Source organism: Barbus barbus, assembly GCF_936440315.1.
Source record: "Barbus barbus genome assembly, chromosome: 38".
NCBI lineage: Eukaryota > Metazoa > Chordata > Actinopteri > Cypriniformes > Cyprinidae > Barbus > Barbus barbus.
This window is the reverse complement of record NC_136716.1, coordinates 258,738-281,470: the sequence shown is the minus strand read 5'-3', so window position 1 is coordinate 281,470 and position 22,733 is coordinate 258,738. Positions and strand designations below refer to the sequence as shown.

General features: G+C 39.5%; 2 protein-coding genes across 14 annotated transcripts; both read right to left on the bottom strand.

Moving 5' to 3' along the window:
* Nucleotides 1-1,490: 1,490 nt before the first annotated feature.
* ppp4cb (protein phosphatase 4, catalytic subunit b) lies at nucleotides 1,491-13,796 on the bottom strand. 12 transcript variants are annotated; one of them, XM_079397440.1, is made up of 10 exons: nucleotides 13,686-13,735; nucleotides 13,472-13,598; nucleotides 11,500-11,673; nucleotides 11,365-11,416; nucleotides 11,132-11,182; nucleotides 9,689-9,790; nucleotides 5,900-6,073; nucleotides 5,691-5,817; nucleotides 4,408-4,597; nucleotides 1,491-3,066 (listed from the first exon to the last, which is right to left on the bottom strand). In XM_079397440.1, exons 3-10 carry the CDS (start codon nucleotides 11,595-11,597, stop codon nucleotides 2,937-2,939), a joined length of 924 nt encoding a protein of 307 aa, XP_079253566.1. In that variant the 5' UTR covers nucleotides 11,598-11,673; nucleotides 13,472-13,598; nucleotides 13,686-13,735; the 3' UTR covers nucleotides 1,491-2,936. The 12 variants fall into 12 exon arrangements, with proteins under 12 accessions (XP_079253566.1, XP_079253561.1, XP_079253559.1 ...); XM_079397435.1 differs by having other exon boundaries at nucleotides 11,500-11,631; XM_079397433.1 differs by lacking the exon at nucleotides 13,472-13,598 and having other exon boundaries at nucleotides 13,634-13,796.
* Nucleotides 13,797-15,166: 1,370 nt separating this feature from the next.
* On the bottom strand, nucleotides 15,167-22,115 carry LOC306857425 (uncharacterized protein). 2 transcript variants are annotated; one of them, XM_079397365.1, is made up of 6 exons: nucleotides 21,372-22,115; nucleotides 18,228-20,804; nucleotides 17,924-18,122; nucleotides 17,743-17,822; nucleotides 17,001-17,080; nucleotides 15,167-16,905 (listed from the first exon to the last, which is right to left on the bottom strand). In XM_079397365.1, the coding sequence occupies exons 1-6, from the start codon at nucleotides 21,426-21,428 to the stop codon at nucleotides 16,842-16,844; spliced, it is 3,057 nt and encodes a 1,018-aa protein (XP_079253491.1). In that variant the 5' UTR covers nucleotides 21,429-22,115; the 3' UTR covers nucleotides 15,167-16,841. The 2 variants fall into 2 exon arrangements, with proteins under 2 accessions (XP_079253491.1, XP_079253492.1); XM_079397366.1 differs by having other exon boundaries at nucleotides 16,293-16,905; nucleotides 17,001-17,077; nucleotides 21,372-21,662.
* Nucleotides 22,116-22,733: the final 618 nt, after the last annotated feature.

Here is a 22,733-nt window from a genome sequence, read left to right as displayed (position 1 = left end):
CAACAAATATCGGCTAAATCACATCATGCACATGCTAATAATACTTCATAAAGGAAATAACACATTCAAATATGAGCCTTTACTGTTAAATATGATTGCCGTTGAATTTCATTAGACCCAGTTATGATTTATGATTATACCTGTTATATTTCTTAATTAGAGTAATAATATTAACTGACTTGTGGACAGCAAGCACCAGCTCCACTGACAGATGAAGAGATGTCGAGTATTGGAAGATTTCTAAAATGCAAAAGTAAAAAGAATACCTTTTGTATTAGGAAATAAAGATGACCAAAGAATTGTGAATAATTAGTTTATTTAACAGCTGTGCTGGTGGTTATGGCTCCATCTGGCATCATCTCATACAGTAATCAGTATAAGATGTGCTTGTCATCAATGCATCCTAACACTGGAAATCATGAAGGAAATTCTGATTACTGGGTTACTTCCAGAGGTCACAGAAAGATGTTATCAAGTGAACATCATTTAAACCCATTGCTACAGCACTGACCTACAGTCCTGTGATACTCCTGTTTGAGGATCTGTGCAGGAAACATCCTCAGAAGAGCCTGGGAGCGATGCACTCCTCCAAATCTGCCAACAGCACTCATATGTGCTCTGCATCTCGGATGTTTGAAAGAAAAGCACCGCTCAAATAAATATGCACATGAATACAGTGTAAAAACATAAAAAATATATAATAACATAAATAATAGGCTATATATATTTAGTCTTGTTTCCATGAAGGGAAAAAAATATTTAATATTAGTTTATTTTCCAAATTATCTGGCAATGGGGTAAGAAATTAAGATTATTCGTTTGCATTAAGATTATTTTTCTGACCCTATTGAGAACAATTTTATATTTTAACAAAACTAAATATCTAGATCATTCTTCATCTATAGAAAATGCATCTTAAGAATTTTTAAACGTTTGTACTTGAAATAAGACAAAAATACTCTGTAAGAAAAGCTATTTTGCAGCGTGAATGAATGAGGTACTAAAACATCGCTTACACTTTAAAAAGAGGCGGCGGAAATAAACTCTGGGTTTACTGAAGAAAAGCTGCTCCTGACCAGGTTAGGTTCACAGAGTATGTCACCACAGTACCTGACTCTCTTTCAGAAACGGGCTTGACTTACCCTGCTTTCTCGGGTTTGACAACACTCCCATTTTGAAACAGAAAACCCAGAGTTTCCCTGATTTCAGGATTAACATACTCCGAGTTTTCATTAACCTCCTTTCTGAAACAGGCCCCTGATCTCTCTGAATGTTGTGTTTTGTGGAATGGATGTAGAGACTGTTGAATATTTATTTACTAGGTTGAGTGGATCTAAAATTAATATAAGGAAAAGAGCTGTTTTATTTTATTTTGATAAAAAAGATAGGAATAGGAGTCACATTTTCTGCTAAATCTTCTAATATTATTAGGTAAGTTTTATATACACAAATGTAAAAGGTCAGAAAGGAAGTCCAGTGTCTCCCACGTCAAAGTTGATTTGAGGATTTATTTGAAACTCTTCAAGGTCTTTCAAATCAGAAAGCAACCAGAACTATGAACACTCTCAAAGAACTAAACTCCTCTTTTCTATTGTGATTATTAATGTATAACCTCCTTATTTCTTTCCTTTTTTCTTCCAGGAAATGTACAATGAATAAAAAACAAACATAAAAACAGACAGCACCAGAAGAACAGCACTGATCTGGAGCGGAGCAAAACGAAGGCGAGGAAAGGAAGATTTGGGAATAAAGTGTTCCCTAAACGTTCTGATCACTTCTATAGAATTCTATGCTGCTCTTTTTGTTTTTGCTAAAGAAACATTTCTCATTCTCAGTGTTGAAAACAGTTGTGCTGCTTCATGTTTTTGAGAAAACCAAGATGCTTTTTTTCATTTAAATGGTGCATTTTGATCAATAGAAAGTAATAAATAAAAACTGCTTTTAACAGAAATAGAAATAACCTATTACATTGTCTTTACGGTCACCTTTGATCAACTTAATGCATCCTTGCTGAATAAAAGCATTCATTTCTTAAATAGTTTATTAAAGATTATATATTTACACGGCCACTCTTTTTTATTTGAATAAATAAATGAGTGGCATTTTACGTTTGCCCAAATGTATCATATATAGCCTTGCAAATATATTTTGGTAAATCTATAAACTGGAAATGCATCTTTAAGATGTAACATAATCTGTGATATTATGAAAAGTGATAGAAAATGGGATACTTGAAGTTGTGTCCCAGTGTTCTTTAATGTTTATTTTTACACACATCACATTACTCCAGTATTCAATTAGAAAAATATTTCAGTGGATTTAACACTGATTTGAGCAGGCACACAATATCTGACAAACACATGAAGAGAACCAGAATCTTAAATTCATACAAAAGTACATTTTATTTTCACAAATTAAAAATAAAAATCAAGTCCTATAGAGAGAACAGTCGAGAGGAAAAGCAGGTGTGTGTTCTCCAGTGTCTGTGTTCTGCACAAAACTCTCAAACATTGATGACTCCGCTGAAAACAGATGACCGTAAACTATAATCGAAGCATATCCATTCTCTTACGCATTTACAATTTACATGAGAAGAGAATGAAAAGCAAGAAAAAGAAAAAGTCCAACAACCTGCCATTTCAGACGAACAGCAGGAATATAAAAGCAGAAAGCAGCGGCTTCCCTGCTGCGGTGCACGACATTATAAACGTCTACATCTACAGCACACCACGAGTCTGAGACGCCACAGCCGCGGAGGAGAAGAGCATGCCACGGGTGTCTTGATGGCAGAGGGAGAATGTGGAAGTCGATGGAAAATAGAAATAATAAAAGGAATATACAGAGAAAGTAAAAGAAACTAAACAAAAAAGCTGGGCAGGGAGAAGGAAACAGAAACAGAAATACACACAGGGCAGCACTTCCTGATCCGGACTCGCTCACAGGAAGTAGTCAGCGACAGGCTTTTTGGAGGGAATGCCTCTCGTTTCTTGTGGAGCAGCTTCGAATATGATGAACTCTTTCTGCAGGTGCTCGTCGAGCTCCAAGATCGCCGCCACATTACCACACCTGAGACAAAGAAAAGCAGACCATAAGGGCTTTGTTCTCTTGATAATACCATTTAGCACAACACAATCTTCAATTACATGCAACGCTTTGAAACAGACACAACCGAAAAATGCCTTGTGGTTCAGTGAGTCAGGTGTGAATGATTCAGTGAGTTGGTTTGAATCAGAATCACTCAGAGGACTGACTCGCTTCATTTGTTGCTCGCTGAGCAGGAGACTCACATCCACTATAAAGATGTAATCGAGAAAAACAATGTTTTCCAAATGCTGACTAGATTAAAACGATTGTTATCTATGGTCACCTTTGTTACTATATTAGTCTCAGTCTTCAGTCCTGAGTAACACAAAACCATAACTCTAATCAGGGTTATTATAGCTGATTAAACCCAAAACAATAATCTTCCTTGCTTGAAATACTTTAGTTGTATGCAGAAAAATACAATGAATATAATGGGTTTCAATTCATTTCAATTCACTAAAATAATTAGTAGCTGAAAAAAATAAATAAATTTCAGCTAGTCTCCAAACCAACACTTTTATTTAGTTCACTTGATCTTAGGGATGCACTGAATGTTCAGCTGAAATTGGCCGAATAAGTGAAAAGACAGAATAAACTGTGCCGAACAATGCCGTGATCAGACGTGCGCACTCTTTATACAGCAAGAACTCCATCAACATTCAGAAATGTTAGTATTGTAATTCTACTGTTGTTCTTTAAATGAAAGATTATAATAATTACAACATTTTTATAACATGTTCAAATTGGGATCTGTAATATTTTCTAATGTTTTACTGCTCTTCTGCTCAGCAAGGCAAATTTACATTTATTTGTACACATGCCTGATTGTGCTTTGTTGGTATAATGTCTGCTAGAATGTTAATGTTAAAAAAAATGTTAAGTGTTAAGAAAATATTTTTAAACTGTTTTGTAATTGATTTTTTCTTTTAAAAAAGCAAGACAAAACAGTAAAAGGCACATTTTGGCTATTTAATTTATGCAATGGTGAAAAGAAATGGCAAAATACATGGTGAAAAAAACACAAAACACAGTGTTTGGTATTCAGCCTTCGGCCCAGTGTTTCATCTTGTGCTGCTTTGGCTCAGAATTTCCATTTTGGTGCATCCCTACTTTTCTTAAATTTCTGAATTAAAAATTAGACTAACAAATAATGTGAAACCTCCCCACTAAAACTTTAAAATAAAAATAAAGACTGAAAACATGAAAACAACTACTAATTAAAAAAGAAAAGAATAAACTATAATAATAAAGTGACGATACTAAATAAGCCTGATTCCAGTAACATCTATGATATGTATCTTCAGAATGGTGACAGAAGCGCACCTGTAGCAGTAGTTAGGAGCGGACCACACCGTGAGAACCGTCTCGTTGAAGTGCCACTTGTAGCCCTCCATAACGAGCTGATGCGCTCTGCAGATCATGTCGATGTCGTTAGCGGCGTTGAACTGGGCCACGACGTCACTCCCGAACAGATATCCGGCTCCCCGCGGACTCACGCCCCATCCTGTGGTGTCTGCATCAGAGACAGCAATGCCGTTTAAATTAAACATCAATTAATCGTTAACCTTAATGCTGCTAAAAGTGTCTCCTGCAGTGGCATATAGTCACCGGCTGACAGGATGAGCCAATGCCACTCAAAACACCAGCTTCCGCGCCCGAATTAAAGGGGGTTTAGTCTAAGTAAAGGCTAGTAGCAGGACTGTAAAATGAACAGATGTGATTATGATCATTTGATAAAATGAAGAGAGTGTGCCGTAGTTACCTTTGGGATCATTTTACTACTTAGTTTCAGATCCCGTCACGGAGACCGCTGAACGCGTCTCTTTAAATGGTTTCATGGTGCGGGCTGTTGTTTTTTTAAAACACAATCGTAATGTTTGCAATTGACATTATTGGCATTTAAAATAAAATGATCCCAAGCGTAACTGTCCCGCGGTCAGAGAACCGCTTCTAATACAAGCACACTGCTGCTCACATGAAACATCACTTTAATACGAGAGTGTGAGGTACAAGGCTTTATAAGAGAAATAATGGATTAGCAGCAAATGTGACATCATCACCATGCTTTTGCATTCATGCTGTTCCATATATTTAAAGCCATACGGGGCTTTGTGTTCTGTTTTGCCGGTTGCTCACAAATTTCCACGACTAATATTTGTTGTTTCTTTTCCCAAATCCTCACCGTCTCACTCTAATTTCGCAGGTTTATTTGATTGTTGTTCACTTTTAATTGCTGTTTTCGCATCTCTTACTGTAGTAAACATGTGGCGGGAAATGAAAGATTTCATGGCCATGAATTAAGAATTCATTTCTCAGACTTGTTTCGTTCCCTCATTTGAGTTACATCATGGGTTTTCTAGGGAACAAATTAATGAAACATGGGCAGTGGCCACAAAAAACCATAGGAATGAATTAAGTTGTAAGAATGAATTCTATATCTATCGGTCCTCCTCGTGTCCGCAGACCTGTCAAAGTGCAGAGCCCGATATCAAACATCGATAGCTTTAAATCGATAGCATCTCTTACATCGATTGTTGATTAATCATTGACAGCCCTAGTTCAGATGTTGGAGAAGATTTCCACCATAATCCAGAAAGCAGAACTACCTTCAGGATCCGACCACAGCAGGTCGCACATGGGCCCGTCGTGAGGCACTTCCTGCTTCCTGTCGATGGTGCGGATCTGGTCCAGAGTCTGGATGGAGGGCGACAGGCCGCCGTGAACACAGAAGATCTGCGGGTCAAACAAACACATCCTCATCATCCGGTTCAGACGCAGCAAGCCAAGCTCGTTAGCTGACGGACGGAGAGCTCACTTTGCCGTCGATGATGGCGGAGAGCGACAGATAGTCGAAGATCTCCGTGCAGTACCGCCACACCGTGACCGAGCCGTACTTCCTCAAACACTCGTCGTAGAAGCCGTACACCTGCGTGATCTGTCTGGACTCGTGATTCCCCCGGATCAGCGTGATTCTGTCTGGATAACGCACCTGCCAGGATTCATTAACATCAAACTTCATTAGAAAGTCTTCTGTGTGAATGTGTGTTAAACAGTCATTTATTCCTGTGATGCGCAGCTGTATTTCCAGCATCATTACTCCAGTCTTCAGTGTCACATGATCTTCAGAAATCATAATAATATACTGATTTACTGATCAACAAACATTTCTCATCATCAATGCTGAAAAACAAGGGATGCTGAAATCAAATGACATTAAAGACATTCATATAGTTACAAACTCATTTCAATTCAAGTTTATTTGTCTAGTGCTTTTCACGATGCAAATCATAGCAATGCAGCTTTACAGAAAATTAAAGTTCCTACATTATATTTAGACTGAAACTTAGAGAAACTGAAAGACACAGAGGTAGCGGAATTGCAACTCTGAACCTTCTTGATACTCCAGTTGATGAACTTGCAGGAGACAGCAAAGAAACCCTGCTCTCTGCAGCTGAGGAGGTGCTTGGCACGCATAGGAAGATACAGCCATGGGTGACAGACCAGGTATTGGAGGAGAGAGTTGAGGCGCAAGAAATACTCCTGCCCAAAAGGCAAGTTGGAATACCAGCAGACTAACAGAGCAGTGAGGAGGAAGATGAAAGAAGCCAAAGAAAATTGGATAGCAGATAGGTACGCCTCTATAGACAAGAATATGCAGGTTGGTAATAGTAAGAAGGCCTACTCCACACTGAAAGCTCTTACAAGATAACAAAAGAGCAAGACTAACATCATAGAAGACAAAGATGGTAAAATCCTCACAGACAGTGATCAAGTGTTGAAGAGGTGGACGGAATACTGTAGAGGACTTTACAACTTTGATCTGCAACCAGACCTGACCATCCTCACAGAGCCCGTCCCCAGTGAAGAGGACAACCCACCAGTCCTAAAAACAGAGGTAGAAGAGGCGGTACGCAGACTGAAACCAGGTTAGTCCCCAGGCATGGACAACACACCTGCTGAGCTGCTGAAACATGGTGGAGAAAGCACAATAGAGGCTCTGACAGTACTATGCCAAAAAATCTGGGAAGGAAGAGAATGGCCAACAGAGTGGACACAGTCCCTAGTGATACCCCTTCCCAAAAAAAGGAAACCTCAAGTAGTGCCAGAAGTACAGGACCATCTCTCTCATCAGCCACCCAAGCAAGGTCATGCTTGGAGTGATGCATAAAAGGCTAAAAGCAAAGTCAGAGGAAGTGTTGGCCAAAGAACCGGCAGGATTTAGGCCAGGAAGAAGAACCACTGAACAGATCTTTAACTGTAGGCTGATCATCGAAAAGCATCTGCAGCATCAGTGTGAGCTCTTCCACAGCTTCATTGACTTTAAAAAAGCCTTTGACAGGGAGTGGCATGACGGCCTATGGCAAGTACTCAGGAACTTTAAGATCGATGAGGGAATAGTAGAGATAGTGAAGGCCTTGTACGAAAGAACAAGTAGCGCCGTCCTCCTAAACAACCAAATCAGGGATTCTTTCCCAACAACCGTAGGAGTGAGACAAGGATGCTTACTGTCACCTATACTCTTCAACCTGTTCCTGGAGCAGATAATGCTAGAGACTCTACAAGATCATCAGTCATCCATCTCCATCAGTGGCAGAGCAATATGCAACCTTAGATTTGCTGATGATATAGATCTCATGGCTGGTAGCCAGGGCTTGAAAAAAAAAAAAAAAAGTCAATCGGTTCACTCCGAGCAGAATCGATATTTTAACGTTTCCATTCCTGCGTTCCTCTGTATTATTACCGTTCCGAAACCGGTTCAAGTAGAAAAAATAACGGTTAATACTGTTATTTTTAAAATTGTCTTTGCCTATAATAATAATAATAATAATGATGATAATGAAGTACAGTGTTTTCTTTAAGCAAAAAGAAAGAAAAATACAGAAAGAGATGGCATCTTAACCCGTTGCGCTTCGTTACAGCCAATACAGCATCATCTTTTCTAGAGTTTTACATTTCTAAATGTAGGCTACTAAACAAAAGAAAAAAATCTATTAATGCTTTAAAGACATTAAAGTATTTTTTAAGATATTTAAAAAATGTCTGCTGCAAATTGTAAAAAAAAAACGCTACTTGTATAAAACAAAGGCTAAGCCGCGTCGCATTTTATTAGGCTATTATTCAGAAATGATGAAGGCTAAAATGCTGGTAAATCAAAAATGTTTACAAACATTATAAACCCAGTTATTAGTTTCTCTCCATAACAAATCCTCTAAACTTAAGGATATAGCCTATAGGCTAAAAAAGCGTCATTCCGAAAACAAATTAAAGGTCAAACTGATGCCTACCTCTTTCACTCGGCACAAATCCAAATGTGTCCATATTATCGATGTCTACTAAAAAATTATTTATTGGCTTTTGCTTTCATCGACGCAAAACATCATCCTTCACATCGGCAATAACACAGTGAGTCACGCTGAACGCAACAGATTGGACAACGGAGCACTGGAACGTTTTACACTTTCCTTTAACTGTATTTTATTTTGATAATGAACAGGCTGCAATGTCACAAAAATATGTGTCTTTGTGCGCGTGAGGCGCCGGCGCGATATGGCCATACCAACGCTGGTTGGTTATACAGATGCAAGACATCATTCAAAACTGTCAAGCTATTGCAAAACAAATAAAACTAAAGCTTTTGCAAATAAAGACAACTCCTTTCTGCCATCTTGTTTTCCTTCCTGAGAACGTTGGAATGCGTCACAATGAACCGTAGGCCTAACTCAGCATATTTTTGTTTTGATAATCTGTCAATAATTTACGTGAAATATATTTAGTGTATAGGCATATATATATATTCCTTTTTATGTAAGCCTATAGTTTTATTGTGTTTTCTCCGTTCACAGAAGTGCCGCAGGTGTGTAAGATCTGTTGAATGCATCTTACACTGTCGTCGGATTTGTGCTACCCTGTCAGATTCAAATGCCTTAGAAAGCTCCTGGGCATTAGATATTTAGAGCGGAAAACCAATGACGATGTCCGGGACAGGTTCACCAGCCTGGAAGGCCCCCATGACCCTCTGCTGGCCATTGTGACGAGGCGGAAACTCCAGTGGTTTGGCCATGTGACGCGCCACAATACCCTTTCCAAGACCATTCTCCAGGGCACAGTGGAAGGTGGACGCCGCTGCGGGCATCAAAGGAAGAGTTGGACCGACAGGCCCTGGCCACAGATAGCTCAAGACAGAGATCAGTGGAGGGCACTGTCTGCTACCTCTTCCCTCATGTCTCCCCGACGGCCGAATCGGTTAAGGGACTAAAGTAAGCAATAACAACAGCCATTATTAATTATAAACAAGCAGTAAATCAGTATATTATTATGATTTCTGAAGATCATGTGACACTGAAGACTGCAGTAATGATGCTGGAAATACAGCTGCAGATCACAGAAATACATTACAGTTTAACACATACTCACACAGAAAACAGTTCTTTTAAATTGTAAAAATATTTTAGAGTATTGGATAGAATACTTTGTAAGAGACTTTTTCCTAAAACATTAAACAAAAACATTATTCCAAAATGTTGACTGGTAGTGTATATACAGTTATTACGTTAACAACCATAGCATCTCCTTCTAAATGTCCTGAACAACATAATGACAGCACCTTCAGGGCAAGAAGTAACAGAAAGGTCTCGACGCTGTAGAAGCCTCTGTCCACAAAATCTCCCATGAAGAGGTAGTTTGTTTCTGGAACATCGCCTCCCACCTGAAGATGATCAAATACTGATTTATTAAGCAGTATATTCCAGTTAAATTATAGTCCAATAACACATCTAGCATGTGGATATTTTCATTTTGTGTCATACCAGCATTAAAGGCCATATTCATAGCAAACACGAGAAAAACAAAAATAATATTTAACAAATTAATAACAATACTTAATTGAATTGTAGGAAATTTAACAACATTACTTTTTTTTTTTTTTAACAAACCAATTAAAATGAAAAATATATTTAAACAATATCTGATAAAAAGTCTAATATTTTTCAAGGAAAAACTTTTAAAAGTTAGATCTACAGTAAATCCAACTTAATCCACACACATACAGTAGACTTTGATAAAGTGATGCATATTACTGCTAAATGTCATCTATATTATTGCACGGCTCTTTAAATAAAGTTTGATAAGTATGTATATAAAGCACAAAGGTATTTTTATTTTATAAAGATTAAAATCATGATTCTCTGCTGAGGAAATGTGTATTGTGAAATAAGCAATATCAATACATTTGACTTGACATCTGGTGTAAATTAATGCCCATTGGATATGAAACTCTTATTATTATTATTTACTGTGCATTACTTTATCATTTTGTGTTTACTTTTCAGGGCTCAGCACTAAGGATTTTTTTCTACTGGCCTGGCCAAGCGACTGGTTCAGATTTCCACTGGCCCTGCCACTAAAAAGTAAAATAGCTGCTGTTATCATTTTTTTTTTTTTTACCCATTTTATCTTGTATTCTAATAAGCTTTATGTGACATCAAAATTACTATTAGTTACTAGCCTAACAAATATAAAGTTCAAACATTATTAAACATTTACATTTATTCATTTAGCTGACGCTTTTATCCAAAGCGACTTACAATTGCTATATATGTCAGAGGTCGCACGCCTCTGGAGCAACTAGGGGTTAAGTGTCTTGCTCAGGGACACATTGGTGTCTCACAGTGGATTCAAACCCGGGTCTCTCACACCAAAGGCATGTGTCTTATCCACTGCGCCATCACCCCCCAAGACAAGTGAAGAGTCAGTAAATAAGAACAAATTACAAGCAATAGCACAATTGAACATACAGAACAAAGATACAAATGAAATAATGCAATGTTTGATTTAAATAGGACTGTAGAATTTCAGAATTTGAAGCAAGAAGCGACAGAATGGCCTGACTTTAGCTCTGTGAAATTATGCTGCATAAAACATAGCGCTTCAGATCGCTTTAATGTTTAAATGATCAGGGCTTAAAAACACGTGTAAATGATCATCTTTTGTGACGGCGCAGCAGCTTACTGTCGAGCGCTGCTTTGGATGTGAAAGAACTCAGACTCACCCTAAACAATTCCTTCAAGTCATAAAACTGCCCATGGATGTCACCACACACCTGAAGAAAAGACACAGCTATTAACGTCCCATACACATAATCAAAGAAATAGTTTATTATAATTCTGAAGATGATATCCGAGAAAATCTCTCAAAAAATAGTTTAGGAAGTGAATGTTCAGTAAAACTGTTTGGTTTCCAGCATCCTTCAACATCTCTTCTGCTCTATTTGTGAATACTCACCGTGACCGGAGAGTCCACCCTCTGAACGTTACTCTCTTCTACAAGAATCTCTCTGGAAGACACACACAGAGTCGCATGAGCAGATGTTTAACACAGAAATGCCTCTGAGAGCGGCGGCTGGTTTTCTGTGATCACCTGGCTTTGGCACACAGGGCTTTGACCTCGTTCTCCTTGATGAGCTCACATCTCCTCAGCTGATCGATCTGTCTGTCCAGATCACTCATGTCCCCCATGACGGACCGCCGACCAAACCAGAGAATACAGCTGCTGTCCCAACACACACACACACAGATCACGAGACGCAGGCACCTGTGTGAGGCAAAGACAGAGACATTCTCAGATAGTCAACATTTACTATACTATCTACTGCTCTTATTCCAGTTTAATATGCAGAGATAATAACTATGAGGCAAAACAGCGTCATAAAGTGCTATAACAGCTGCTGCCCACTTTCCAGAAGTATTTCATTCCCACAGGGATTTGAAAAAAGTTTAAGTTATAAGTTATGAACGAAACAAACCAGCTTCAATGTCAATCACAAGATTCACTTTTTTTTTTTAAATTTGATTTGAAGTAATAAAGTATTTCAAAATCAGACAAAATTACAAGACTAACTATGCACTTAACTGCTTTAATGAAGTGACATACGGCCAAGTATGGTGACCCATACTCAGAATGCGTGCTTTGCATTTAACCCACCCAATGCACGCGCACGCACGCGCACACACACACACACACACACACACACACCGTGAACACACACCCGGAGCAGTGGGCAGCATTTATGCTGCGGCGCCCGGGGAGCAGTTGGGGGTTCGGTGTCTTGCTCAAGGGCACCTCAGTCGTGGTATTGAGGGTGGAGAGAGCGCTGGACATTCCCTCCCCCCACCTACAATCCCTGCCGGACCGAGACTCGAACCCACAACCTTTCGATTACGAGTCCGACTCTCTAACCATTAGGCCACGACTTCCTGTATTGATGTATTTCCAGCCAGAGAGTCGATCCGGAATTAGCAGCTAAAGGCCTTAAAGAACGAGCTCATCTGCTCATAATGAGACAGACAATGGAATATAAATAAATATAAAATTGACATAGATGTTGTATAATGTATATATAGAGACATTTATTGCAAAATATGCATTATATATGAATTTAAGTAGTTTGAGAGCACTTTTTGATAGTGGATTGACGCTAAAGTGTTATTTTGGCATTAAATGCTTTATCGATTTACTGATTGGCGGAGAATCCTTTGCAGAATCATGGGTAATGTAGTTTTTACCCACAATTCTGCTGTTATAAACATGATTATAAAAAAAAAATCAGCTGAAATAATAAGGACTGCCCGCTTCAACAAAATGATACACCATCAGTTTATTAACCTTGTAGCTCAAAACAGGCAGGATTTTAAAGGTTTAGAAATAAACACTTGTGGAGAAATTTCCATAGGATTCTTACTTTCAAAAACCACTGATCACAAAAAGAAAGCTTGTCTTATATTTACATAAATATGATTTATAAAGATCAATGTTATAAACTGGCTGTTTATGTTCTATTGCTTCAACCAATCGCGTGCGTTGAGGGCGGGACTAACGTGTTTGCTCGACCAATGGCAGAAGGGGGAGTGTTTAAAACCTGTCGGATGAGTGACGCAGGAACTACACGCCGTTACTCAACGCAGATGACGTCATGAAGCAGGCAGTTTGTGTACATATTTTAGAGTCGTTTTAATGAGTTTAATCGTTTTCTTTCAACACAAAGTCTTTCTGAAACCAGTTAAATCTGAATGTTTTATGATTAACAACGTCATGCTATGAGCGCAAATGAAACGAGCGGATGAGGTTCTGTCTTTAAAGAAAGCATAGATCAATAACTCCTGATCACACAATCAGACGAAGCCCGGCATATTTACATCAACTTCACTCATTAGCCGAGCATTACGACAGCTCTTATTACAATAACAGATACAAATCATCCTTTTAAAACTCTACCTGATACAAAAAGTTGTCAAATGTATCATTTTACAAGAACCTAACTTAAATGTAAAAACTACTGGCTTCGCTTACCCAGCGTGACGGTGAATTAAACAAACAACGCTAACAAACTCACTAATTAATCACCGCGATGTCAGTCTTGATGTAGTTCCAGCCTCAGGATTAGCAGCGCTAACATTAGCCTTAGCAGCTAAAGGCCTTAAAGAACGAGCTCATCTGCTCAAAAACACGGACACTTCCGGCTGAAAACACAGCGCAGCTCAACAAATACACGAACCTTTAATCACTCCAGACAGCAGTGAGGGAAACAGAGCGATATAAAGACTAACGTCAGTTCGATTTTAGGGCTTCCACCCGGTTCGTCGCTCTTTTCTCCCGCAGCCTCTACCGGCGTCAAGCGCCTCCCTCTCGGACAGACAGACCCTCCACCGCCCCCTAGCGGCGCAGCGGCGCATTACAGCCCTCTAGCGGCGGAGGGATATATAACAGCGAGCGGACTACTGCTGCCCTCTAGCGGCGGAGGGATATATAACAGCGAGGGGACTACTGCTGCCCTCTAGCGGCGGAGGGATATATAACAGCGAGCGGACTACTGCTGCCCTCTAGCGGCGGAGGGATATATAACAGCGAGGGGACTACTGCTGCCCTCTAGCGGCGGAGGGATATATAACAGCGAGCGGACTACTGCTGCCCCCTAGCGACGGAGGGATATATAACAGCGAGCGGACTACTGCTGCCCTCTAGCGGCGGAGGGATATATAACAGCGAGCGGACTACTGCTGCCCTCTAGCGGCGGAGGGATATATAACAGCGAGCGGACTACTGCTGCCCTCTAGCGGCGGAGGGATATATAACAGCGAGCGGACTACTGCTGCCCTCTAGCGGCGGAGGGATATATAACAGCGAGCGGACTACTGCTGCCCTCTAGCGGCGGAGGAATATATAACAGCGAGGGGACTACTGCTGCCCTCTAGCGGCGGAGGGATATATAACAGCGAGCGGACTACTGCTGCCCTCTAGCGGCGGAGGGATATATAACAGCGAGCGGACTACTGCTGCCCTCTAGCGGCGGAGGGATATATAACAGCGAGCGGACTACTGCTGCCCTCTAGCGGCGGAGAGATATATAACAGCGAGCGGACTACTGCTGCCCTCTAGCGGCGGAGAGATATATAACAGCGAGCGGACTACTGTTAGCGGCGTATAAACATATCACAACCAGCTACTCTGTTCCGGAATCAGAATCAGAATCAGAATCAGAATCAGAAAGAGCTTTATGGCCAAGTGTGTTTGCACACACAAGGAATTTGTCTTGGTGTTAGGAGCTTCCAGTACAGAAAGTACAAACATAGTGCAGACAACATATTATTAAGGTGATAAAGAACACTAATGAAGAGAATATACAATAATTAAGAATAACAATAGTAATAAAGAATAAAAATATACAGAAAAGAGACATGATCATAGACAGAACTGTGAATGTGCATGTGTCCTATGTACAGATGAAGGTTTGATGAGTTATTTACAGATGTACAGTACCGGGGTGTATGTATGTGTTAGAGCCCTGCACGGGCCTCAAATTTAGGCCCTAGCCCGGCCCGTGTCCGACAGCTCATCAGAATTACCACCCGAGCCCGTCTTTTTCCCCCTTCTCCTAAAACAGTTTATTCTGTTTCGGCTATTAAAATAGCTCAGTTTTGTGTGTAATGGCAAAATGATTATATTTTGTTTCGTTTTTTTATTAAGTTAATTTAGAAAAACGTTTGGAGCATTTTTGTTTGTTAAATAGCCTATAGGTTTTAGTTTTTTTAAAGTAAGGACCAAGCGGCCAGCGGCATGAGCTGATCATATATGTTTGATAACTTTAGCCTTCTCATATCATCACGACTTGCCTAAAATAACATCTATAGATATACTAAAACAGTTCAAGTATATAACAATGTTTAAATGTTAAACCTGCGCTATAATAATAATGTGTGTATCTATATCTGAGTTTGTGCTGCGAGTGGAAGCTAAAGGCTCTGCAGGACATGGAGACGCCAGCAAACACTTGCATTGTTTTCAGTGGAAACACATTAAAATAGCCTACGCCGTCTTTTTTTTATTTTTGATAAAGGTAAGAGTAATACATCATTGGGACCTGTAAAGGGTCTACTTGTATTTGTGTGCACTCACAATACCAACAAAAGGTAGTTCTTTTATAAAACAAAGAAAACAAACATGATGTGCTTTCTGCGTCTATAACAGGAGCTTCAGCTGAGAATACATGCCTCACAGACATGATACATATCTATAGAAAGCTTTAAATTATCACTTAACAAAACTCTTTTATTCTAATCTTAATCATAATCAATAAAGATGCATTTCTCTCTAAAGGCGCGTCTAATGAGGAGATCAGGATCAGCAGCTTCATCCTTGCGACACAGACTCAGAAAACATTAGTTTATTAGTAAATAATTCAAATATCTCCTTACTATTTCCTGCAGACACATTCATGGTTATGTTTGCTGGGGTTTTTCAGCAAGCTTTAGTCTATTGCGTGCATTTGAACACAGAACTCTTCATCTGCTGCTGCTGCGGGACACTAAACACCATCGAGCTGCTCTCAGTCACGGCACGGTCTCCTGTTGTTTCCACCAGCGCGGCGATTTTTTTCATCACTAATCGATGGATGTCTACAATATAAAAATAAGGAGAAACCCAAAACAGGCCCGAGGCCCGGCCCGCGTCTGAACTATGACGTGAAAATTGGCCTGAAGCCCGGCCCTAGAGGCATAAAAAAGGGCCGAAATGCAGGGCTCTATTATGTGTTGTTCAGGTGGGATAGGGCCTGGGGGAAAAACTGTTCTTGTGTCTGGTTGTTCTGGTGCTCAGTGATCTGTAGCGCCGGCCAGAGGGCAACAGTTCAAAGAGCTGTTAAGCCTTCTATTGATATATTCCATTCAAAGTATTTATTGCCATGATTGTTTACATACAATATTGCCAAAGAATCATACACACAGCAAGTAATGACAAGAAAAATAATTGTACAATATAACAATAACAAATAGCAATAAAATAGTATTAAATATGATACATTTGACAGCCAGCGACTCTCCTCTGGCCTTTAGAGGCAACACGACAGCAGTGACTCTGCCCCCTAGTGATACATAGTGGCTATGACAGCTTCAACTACAGTCACAAAGTTTAAGTGCTGGAAAAAAGTGCAAAAATGTTTATTAATATTTAGTTTGTAATAATATTCCTCATACTTTTTTTTTCTTCAAATATAAGACTCTGTATAGATGTTAATGCTCAGTTAAACTGTTAAGAGAAATGTCTGTTCGCAGCTTAGATTCTCACTTTATTTTCTAAGCAAAAAATAGTGGAAGTAAAATGAAGTGCTGTGCTGCAGTAGAATAACTTAATTACCAGGCTGCAAGGTGCTTGGTTAAGACAAAGAAAAAGGTGAAGAATGCATCTGAAAATGACGATGTAATGAAACGTTACTCCTGGACCGGCTTCTTGAGTTTGTTTTTGAGCTCTGCCATCATGAAGGGACTCCCCATGCTGCACAAAACAACATAAGAAAAAAAGGTCAGTTTGTGTTTTGTGAAACAACATAAAATGAAATTAACAATTCATATTGATATTAAGGGCCGTACCCAGGATGCCTTGGCGGTGTCCATTTGGGTTTAGCTGGCTCTTGTTTGACAGAATCCTCTGTTTCTGCAACTGATTTCTGCTGTGAAAAACAGAGTTATATTACTACACATCTACACATAAAATAACTGACATATACTTTGATACACCCAAAAAAAAAAAAAAAAAAAATCAAGATTGATGTATCTGAATTGAAAATAAAATTCAGCCATTTGTAATACAGTTTTAACATAAATTAACTTCTTGTGATGCATATTTGTCGAATTGTATCATTTATACATGAATGAAGCAGGCAAGGTTTCTGTCATAGTACTAATAAGCTGAATGTGTTTAAAATACACAGTAAGCAGGTTTATATATTTATCATAAATAAACCCAAATTCTTTCAATCTCATTCATTTTAACTTGAATTAGCTTTAAATTGAATACGGCTTGTTCCACAGCTAACAATATTCATTAACCTAATAAATGTATTTTTGCAATTAACAAATTTGTTGAGTCTAAGCAATTTGAATAAATGCATTTTGAAAATGTTATTTAAATTGAATAAAAAAGATATGTTAAAAAAAAAAAAAAAAAACAGTTCATGCCAATCTATGCCATGATTTTGTGGAGTGCAGAAATCTTGCCTGTTTTTATTCGTTTATGTTAAAACTGTGTAATTCAAACAGATGAATCTTTTAAATGCAATTAAAACACATAAATCTTAAATCTCTTGAGTGTAATGCTGTGCTTGGATGATACCTGTGGCTGTAGAGTTCTCTCTGCTTCTGCTTTCGACCCAAACTCAGTTTTTCTCAGCACCGGCAGCCCTGCACCCAGCCCTGAAAACCATCCAGCAAAAAAATACATAAATAATGGACTGAGTTAAAGTACTAATCAAATTAGAACATAATTTTCATGCAGGTCTTATTTTGGTAAATACCTGGGAGTTTAAATCCAATCATGGCTTTGCTTGGAGCGGAGACCTGGAGCGTCTGACTGCGATCTGAAGGCTGTGGACGAGGTTCGGCCGAGGCTCTGAAGAGCAGCTTTCTGGGGTCTTTGGGAGGCCTGACTAGTGGATTCTTCACAGCAATTCTAGACTTCTGAACGCTGAAGTCTAAAGAGGAGTCCTCGAAAGCCTACGGATAAACAGCCATTAGCTTCAGTCTGTTGGTAGGACGACATTTTAATATTTCAATTTCTGCATTATTGGACCTTTTAATCAACAAAATATTCTATATCACCTGTAGGATCAGATCAAATTTTCCTTCTGTCTTCACCTCTGGAAGGCCTTTGTTCACTTGATCGAATCCTCTTTTCATCACAGGTCTGCTGACTTCCATCAAGTTTTCATGACTTCTCAACACTGTTTCTCCAGCAATGGACTTCTGCATCTGCTCATGACCTTCATTAGTATTTTCACTCTCCGCTGAACTAATATGTTCTTCACTACTGTCCATGGTCTCAGCTGATAACGTCCGCTCTTCTTCCAGGACAGAAGCATCTGCTGACACACACTGTGCTGGGGCTTGATGTTCTGCATCACCAGGTTCTTCTGTGGAAAGTCCTACCAAAGGTTCTGTTTTTTGCACTAAGCTACATTCTGTTTCTATCATTTCCTTCAAGACTTGATTTGTTATTTCTTCTACATACTCTAAAGCGGTCTTCGCCACATCTGCCTGCAGATCTTGAGGTTCCTCCAGAAGCTCTGTTGGGCTCAAAGACCTCGTTGATACGGGTTTGACATCTGTTTGCTCCTCTGAAACATGCTCTGCAGTTCCAGTTATTTCAGACACGCTCGCATTTCCCTGTGTTTCACTGAAAGCGTCCATTGTTCCTTGAGACGATTTGTATTGTCCTTCTGTGAACTCAAGAAGCTGGTGTGGCTGTAAAGAGACATTTCTGATGATTGATGATCGACTTTCTGTCTCAAAGGCTTCTGCTTCCTCGTCTTCTGAACTGGTCTTTGTTTCAACAATCACTTCAGTTCTGAATTCAGCATGTTCTATGAGCGAGAGCTCGGTTTTGTCTATTTCTGTTTGGATTAGAGTTTCAGTGTCATGTTCGGTCTCGGCTGCTTTCTCCAAGCACTCAGCGTCTCTTTCTGCTCGCTCTCCTGCAGGACTTTGGGGATCGTGTAGCTTAGTTTGGATCTCCTCAAAACATCCCCAATCAGTCTCTAGTCCTTTCCTCGATTCTACAGGGAACTCACAAACAATCAGATCTGAAAACATGCCTTCAGTTTTGGTGGTCAGCACAGATGAGCCCGTTCCTGATTCTGGAGTATTTTCTGAAGTGTCTTGTTCTGAATCCGACAGCAGGGTGTCTTCCAACACATCGACGGTTTCATCCGCTACTGTGGTCATTTTCAGTTCTGTTTCATCATTTGGAGCATGTTTTTCTGATTCAGATTCTCTCTGCAGGGTTTCTGTGGACTCTATTAGCTCATATTTAGTCATGTCTTGGTCCCTTTCTGTGGTGTCTTCATCCTGCTCAGTTCCAAGCATCATCTCCTCAACCCCACTTTTAGAGAATTCATCGATTTCTTCAGAATAATTGTCTATTTGTTTCAGTCTCTCAGGCTTTGAAATGCTGTTTGATTCATCTGTCAAATATCCCAGTAAATCCTGCACTTGTGGTTCAGTTCCCTGATCTTCATCATTCTCAGTTTTCCCCTCATCCTTCTGGACAATGAGTTGTTTCTCTGTTTCATCAGCTGCCATACCCTCTGTCTCTCCATGATCCGTCATGTTTATCTGTTTGTCCTGTTCTATATCTTGCTCAGACTGGATCATTACGTCTGTGTTACCCGTATCTTCTCTCATCACATCACACTTTTCCACTTCACAATCCTGATCACGTTCTTCACTGTCACCATCTTTTTGTTCAAACCTCCCAATTTCTTCCAAGTCTTGTGCAGTTTGACTCTCCTCATCCTGCTCAGTTGCACTTCCAGTTCCTGGCATCATCTCCTCAATCTGGTTTTTAGAGACGTTATCAATTCCTTCAGAATAATTGTCCATTTGTTTCAGTCTCTCAGGCTTTGAAATGCCGTTTGCTTCATCTGTCAAATATCCCAGTAAATCCTGCACTTGTGGTTCAGTTCCCTGATCTTCATCATTCTCAGTTTTCCCCTCATCCTTCTGGACAATGAGTTGTTTCTCCGTTTCATCAGTAGGATGTTCATCTGCATGTTTCAATCTTCCAGTGTCTTCTGTCTCTCCACAGTCCGTCATGTTTATCTGTTTGTCCTGTTCTACATCTTGCTCAGACTGGATCATTACATCTGTGTTGTCTGCGTCTTCTCTCTTCTCTGCACACTTCTCAACCCCATGATACTCGTCACATTCTTCTTTATTGTCACCATCTTTCTGTTCAGTTTTTCCAGTGACCTCCAGCTCTTGTGCGGTTTCTCTCTCCTCACTCTCACAGTTTGCATGTTCTTCTTCAGCCAGAACCTCATCAGATGAAACTTTCTCCGCTGTGCGTCCTTCGCTGTCTGTTTCTGTCCCAGTGGACCACGCTGCACAATTGTAAGTTTGTTTATTTGTGGTATGAACATGGAGTTTATCATTATTGTCGTTCTTGACCACACCAGTGTTTTCCCACTGTACAGAGGCAGCCGCTCTGACTTTAGATGGGGAACACTTGACCTCTGCTCTGTCATTTTCATTGTCCCTGTTATTTGTCTTTACTTCTCTGTCAATCTTGTTTACTGCACTTTTCAAGTCAATTTCATCTGTTCTGGCACAAACACTTTGGTTTCCTTCAGCTGTGACTTCCGGTCTGAGATATCTCGCAACAGCCCCTGACAGATAACCCTACACCAGAAAAACATTGAACACACGAGTCAGTGAAGGAACCTTACCAGACTCATCAAGACACAGAGATCATATGTGACCCTGCAGCACAAAAGCAGTCATCAGTAACACAGGTATATCTGTAGTAATAGCCAACAATACATTGTATGGATCAAAATTATACATTTCTCTTTTATGACAAAAATCATTAGGATATTAAGATCATGTTCCATGAAGATATCTTGTAAATTTCCTACTATAAATATATCAAAACTTCATTTTTGATTAGTAATATGCATTGCTAAGAACTTCATTTGAACAACTTTAAAGGAGATTTTCTCAATATTTAGATTTTTTTGCTCCCTCAGATTCCAGATTTTCAAATAGTTGTATCTCAGACAAATATTGTCCGATCATAACAAACCATACATCAATGGAAAGATTATTTAAATTGACCCTTATGACTGGACATGTGGTCCAGGGTCACATGCAAGGACTAAGCAATGCAATATGACTGGCATTACACACACAGAATAATTAGTATCACAACTTCATCAGTGAAATTGTAAAAGAGCAGCATTTACTCACCCAAACGGTCCAAATAGTGCGACCAATGCGGTTCACCGAGTTTTCAGGCGGATCCATAGCCGATTAAACGAAAAGTGATGAACTGCTGACAGATTAATGAGTTTGACGCGAAGTTCGGTGGCGTCGGGTTTCTTCACCATTCAGAGCATTACAAGCACGTCTGCTTCTTTCTTGTAAGGCCTTTATCGCAGTTATATTGAGTGCTGAAGCTCGCTGTGCTCGTGTGTTAGTTAATGAGGAAGACGCGCTGTGTGAAGCAGCATTAACTCTCGCACAGAGCTGGTTTGTGGTGAGGAAAGCATAGAGTCATCGGGCCTGTCATGTTCAACCACACATAATTTCAGAGTACACTTCTCTAAATTACACTGGCTGTGTGTCAAAACCAAGTGAACTATCTCAAAAGACGGCATTGGGCATGCGTCTGCACCACTGTTACGCTTACAGCATTTTTGGACATTTTTTTTGCGCGGAAACCTGCTGTCTGGAAAGAAATCTCACTAGGATTTAATACATCGCCATAGTTTTCTGCTGCAACACTTACCGCTGCGCAACTGGTGTGTGCTGCACCTCCAACTTCCCTCGAGATATTTCAACATATTAAAGCGTAGCAAATTATAAGATTAGCCAGTTATGATATTGTTTGTTTATGGTAGAAAACTAAAGCATTTGAAGTGTTGGCTCAATAAAAAGGCATGATGTGCACGTCTGAAAGCGCAGAAGTTGTGGTTTGACATGTATCTGAGTGAGTTTAGTGCCTCTGGACAAAATTAGTCACTGTGGTTCGCGCTGTCTGACTTTCTCACATACTCCTGTTTTTTTTAAACAAACACACATGGCAACTTTAAAGAGTTTATTTAATTAACATTGAAGACATGTAATTCAAAAGAGTGAAGTGAATACTATAATATTGTGTTTCATGCATCATAGTAAAACAAAACAAAAACGATTTTTTCAGAAAAATAAATAAAAGAGCAAAACTTAAGTATAAAGTTTCTTGTGGGCGTCCAGAGAAGTTGTAGATTTCTGAAGAACTGCGAGCCATCAAGATGACACTTCCTCTGCAGGCTCTGCAAAACAGAAAAGTGAGAAGTATACTTCATCTTCTAATCTAGGTCACTCATTGTAGTCTAATCTCACGTGAGTGTACATCATTTTCAACATATTAATCAACAGTATTATATTTTAAGGAAATAGGCTGTTACACAAGGAGATGTTTCACAAGGAAACACTATTTGAGTCTTACCATTTCCAAATGTCATGTTTAATTCAATGATTTACTTGCTCGTATATGAGTGAAATTTACTATCAGTTTGTTTCTACACAACATTTTTTCCCAGTGTATTTAGTATTTATACAAAATTG

Bases quoted from the DNA above. Each gene is read 5' to 3' on its own strand.
- ppp4cb (XM_079397433.1), bottom strand. From the start codon at position 11,597: ATGGGGGACATGAGTGATCTGGACAGACAGATCGATCAGCTGAGGAGA. The intron at 11,183-11,364 runs GTGAGTATTCAC...TCTTTTCTTCAG, and splicing joins GGGTGGACTCTCCGGTCACG to GTGTGTGGTGACATCCATGG. The intron at 9,791-11,131 runs GTGAGTCTGAGT...GATCATCTTCAG, and splicing joins ACTTGAAGGAATTGTTTAGG to GTGGGAGGCGATGTTCCAGA.
- LOC306857425 (XM_079397365.1), bottom strand. From the start codon at position 21,428: ATGGATCCGCCTGAAAACTCGGTGAACCGCATTGGTCGCACTATTTGG. The intron at 20,805-21,371 runs GTGAGTAAATGC...TTTCTGGTGTAG, and splicing joins GCACTATTTGGACCGTTTGG to GGTTATCTGTCAGGGGCTGT. The intron at 17,081-17,742 runs GTATCATCCAAG...TGTTTTTCACAG, and splicing joins AGAGAACTCTACAGCCACAG to CAGAAATCAGTTGCAGAAAC.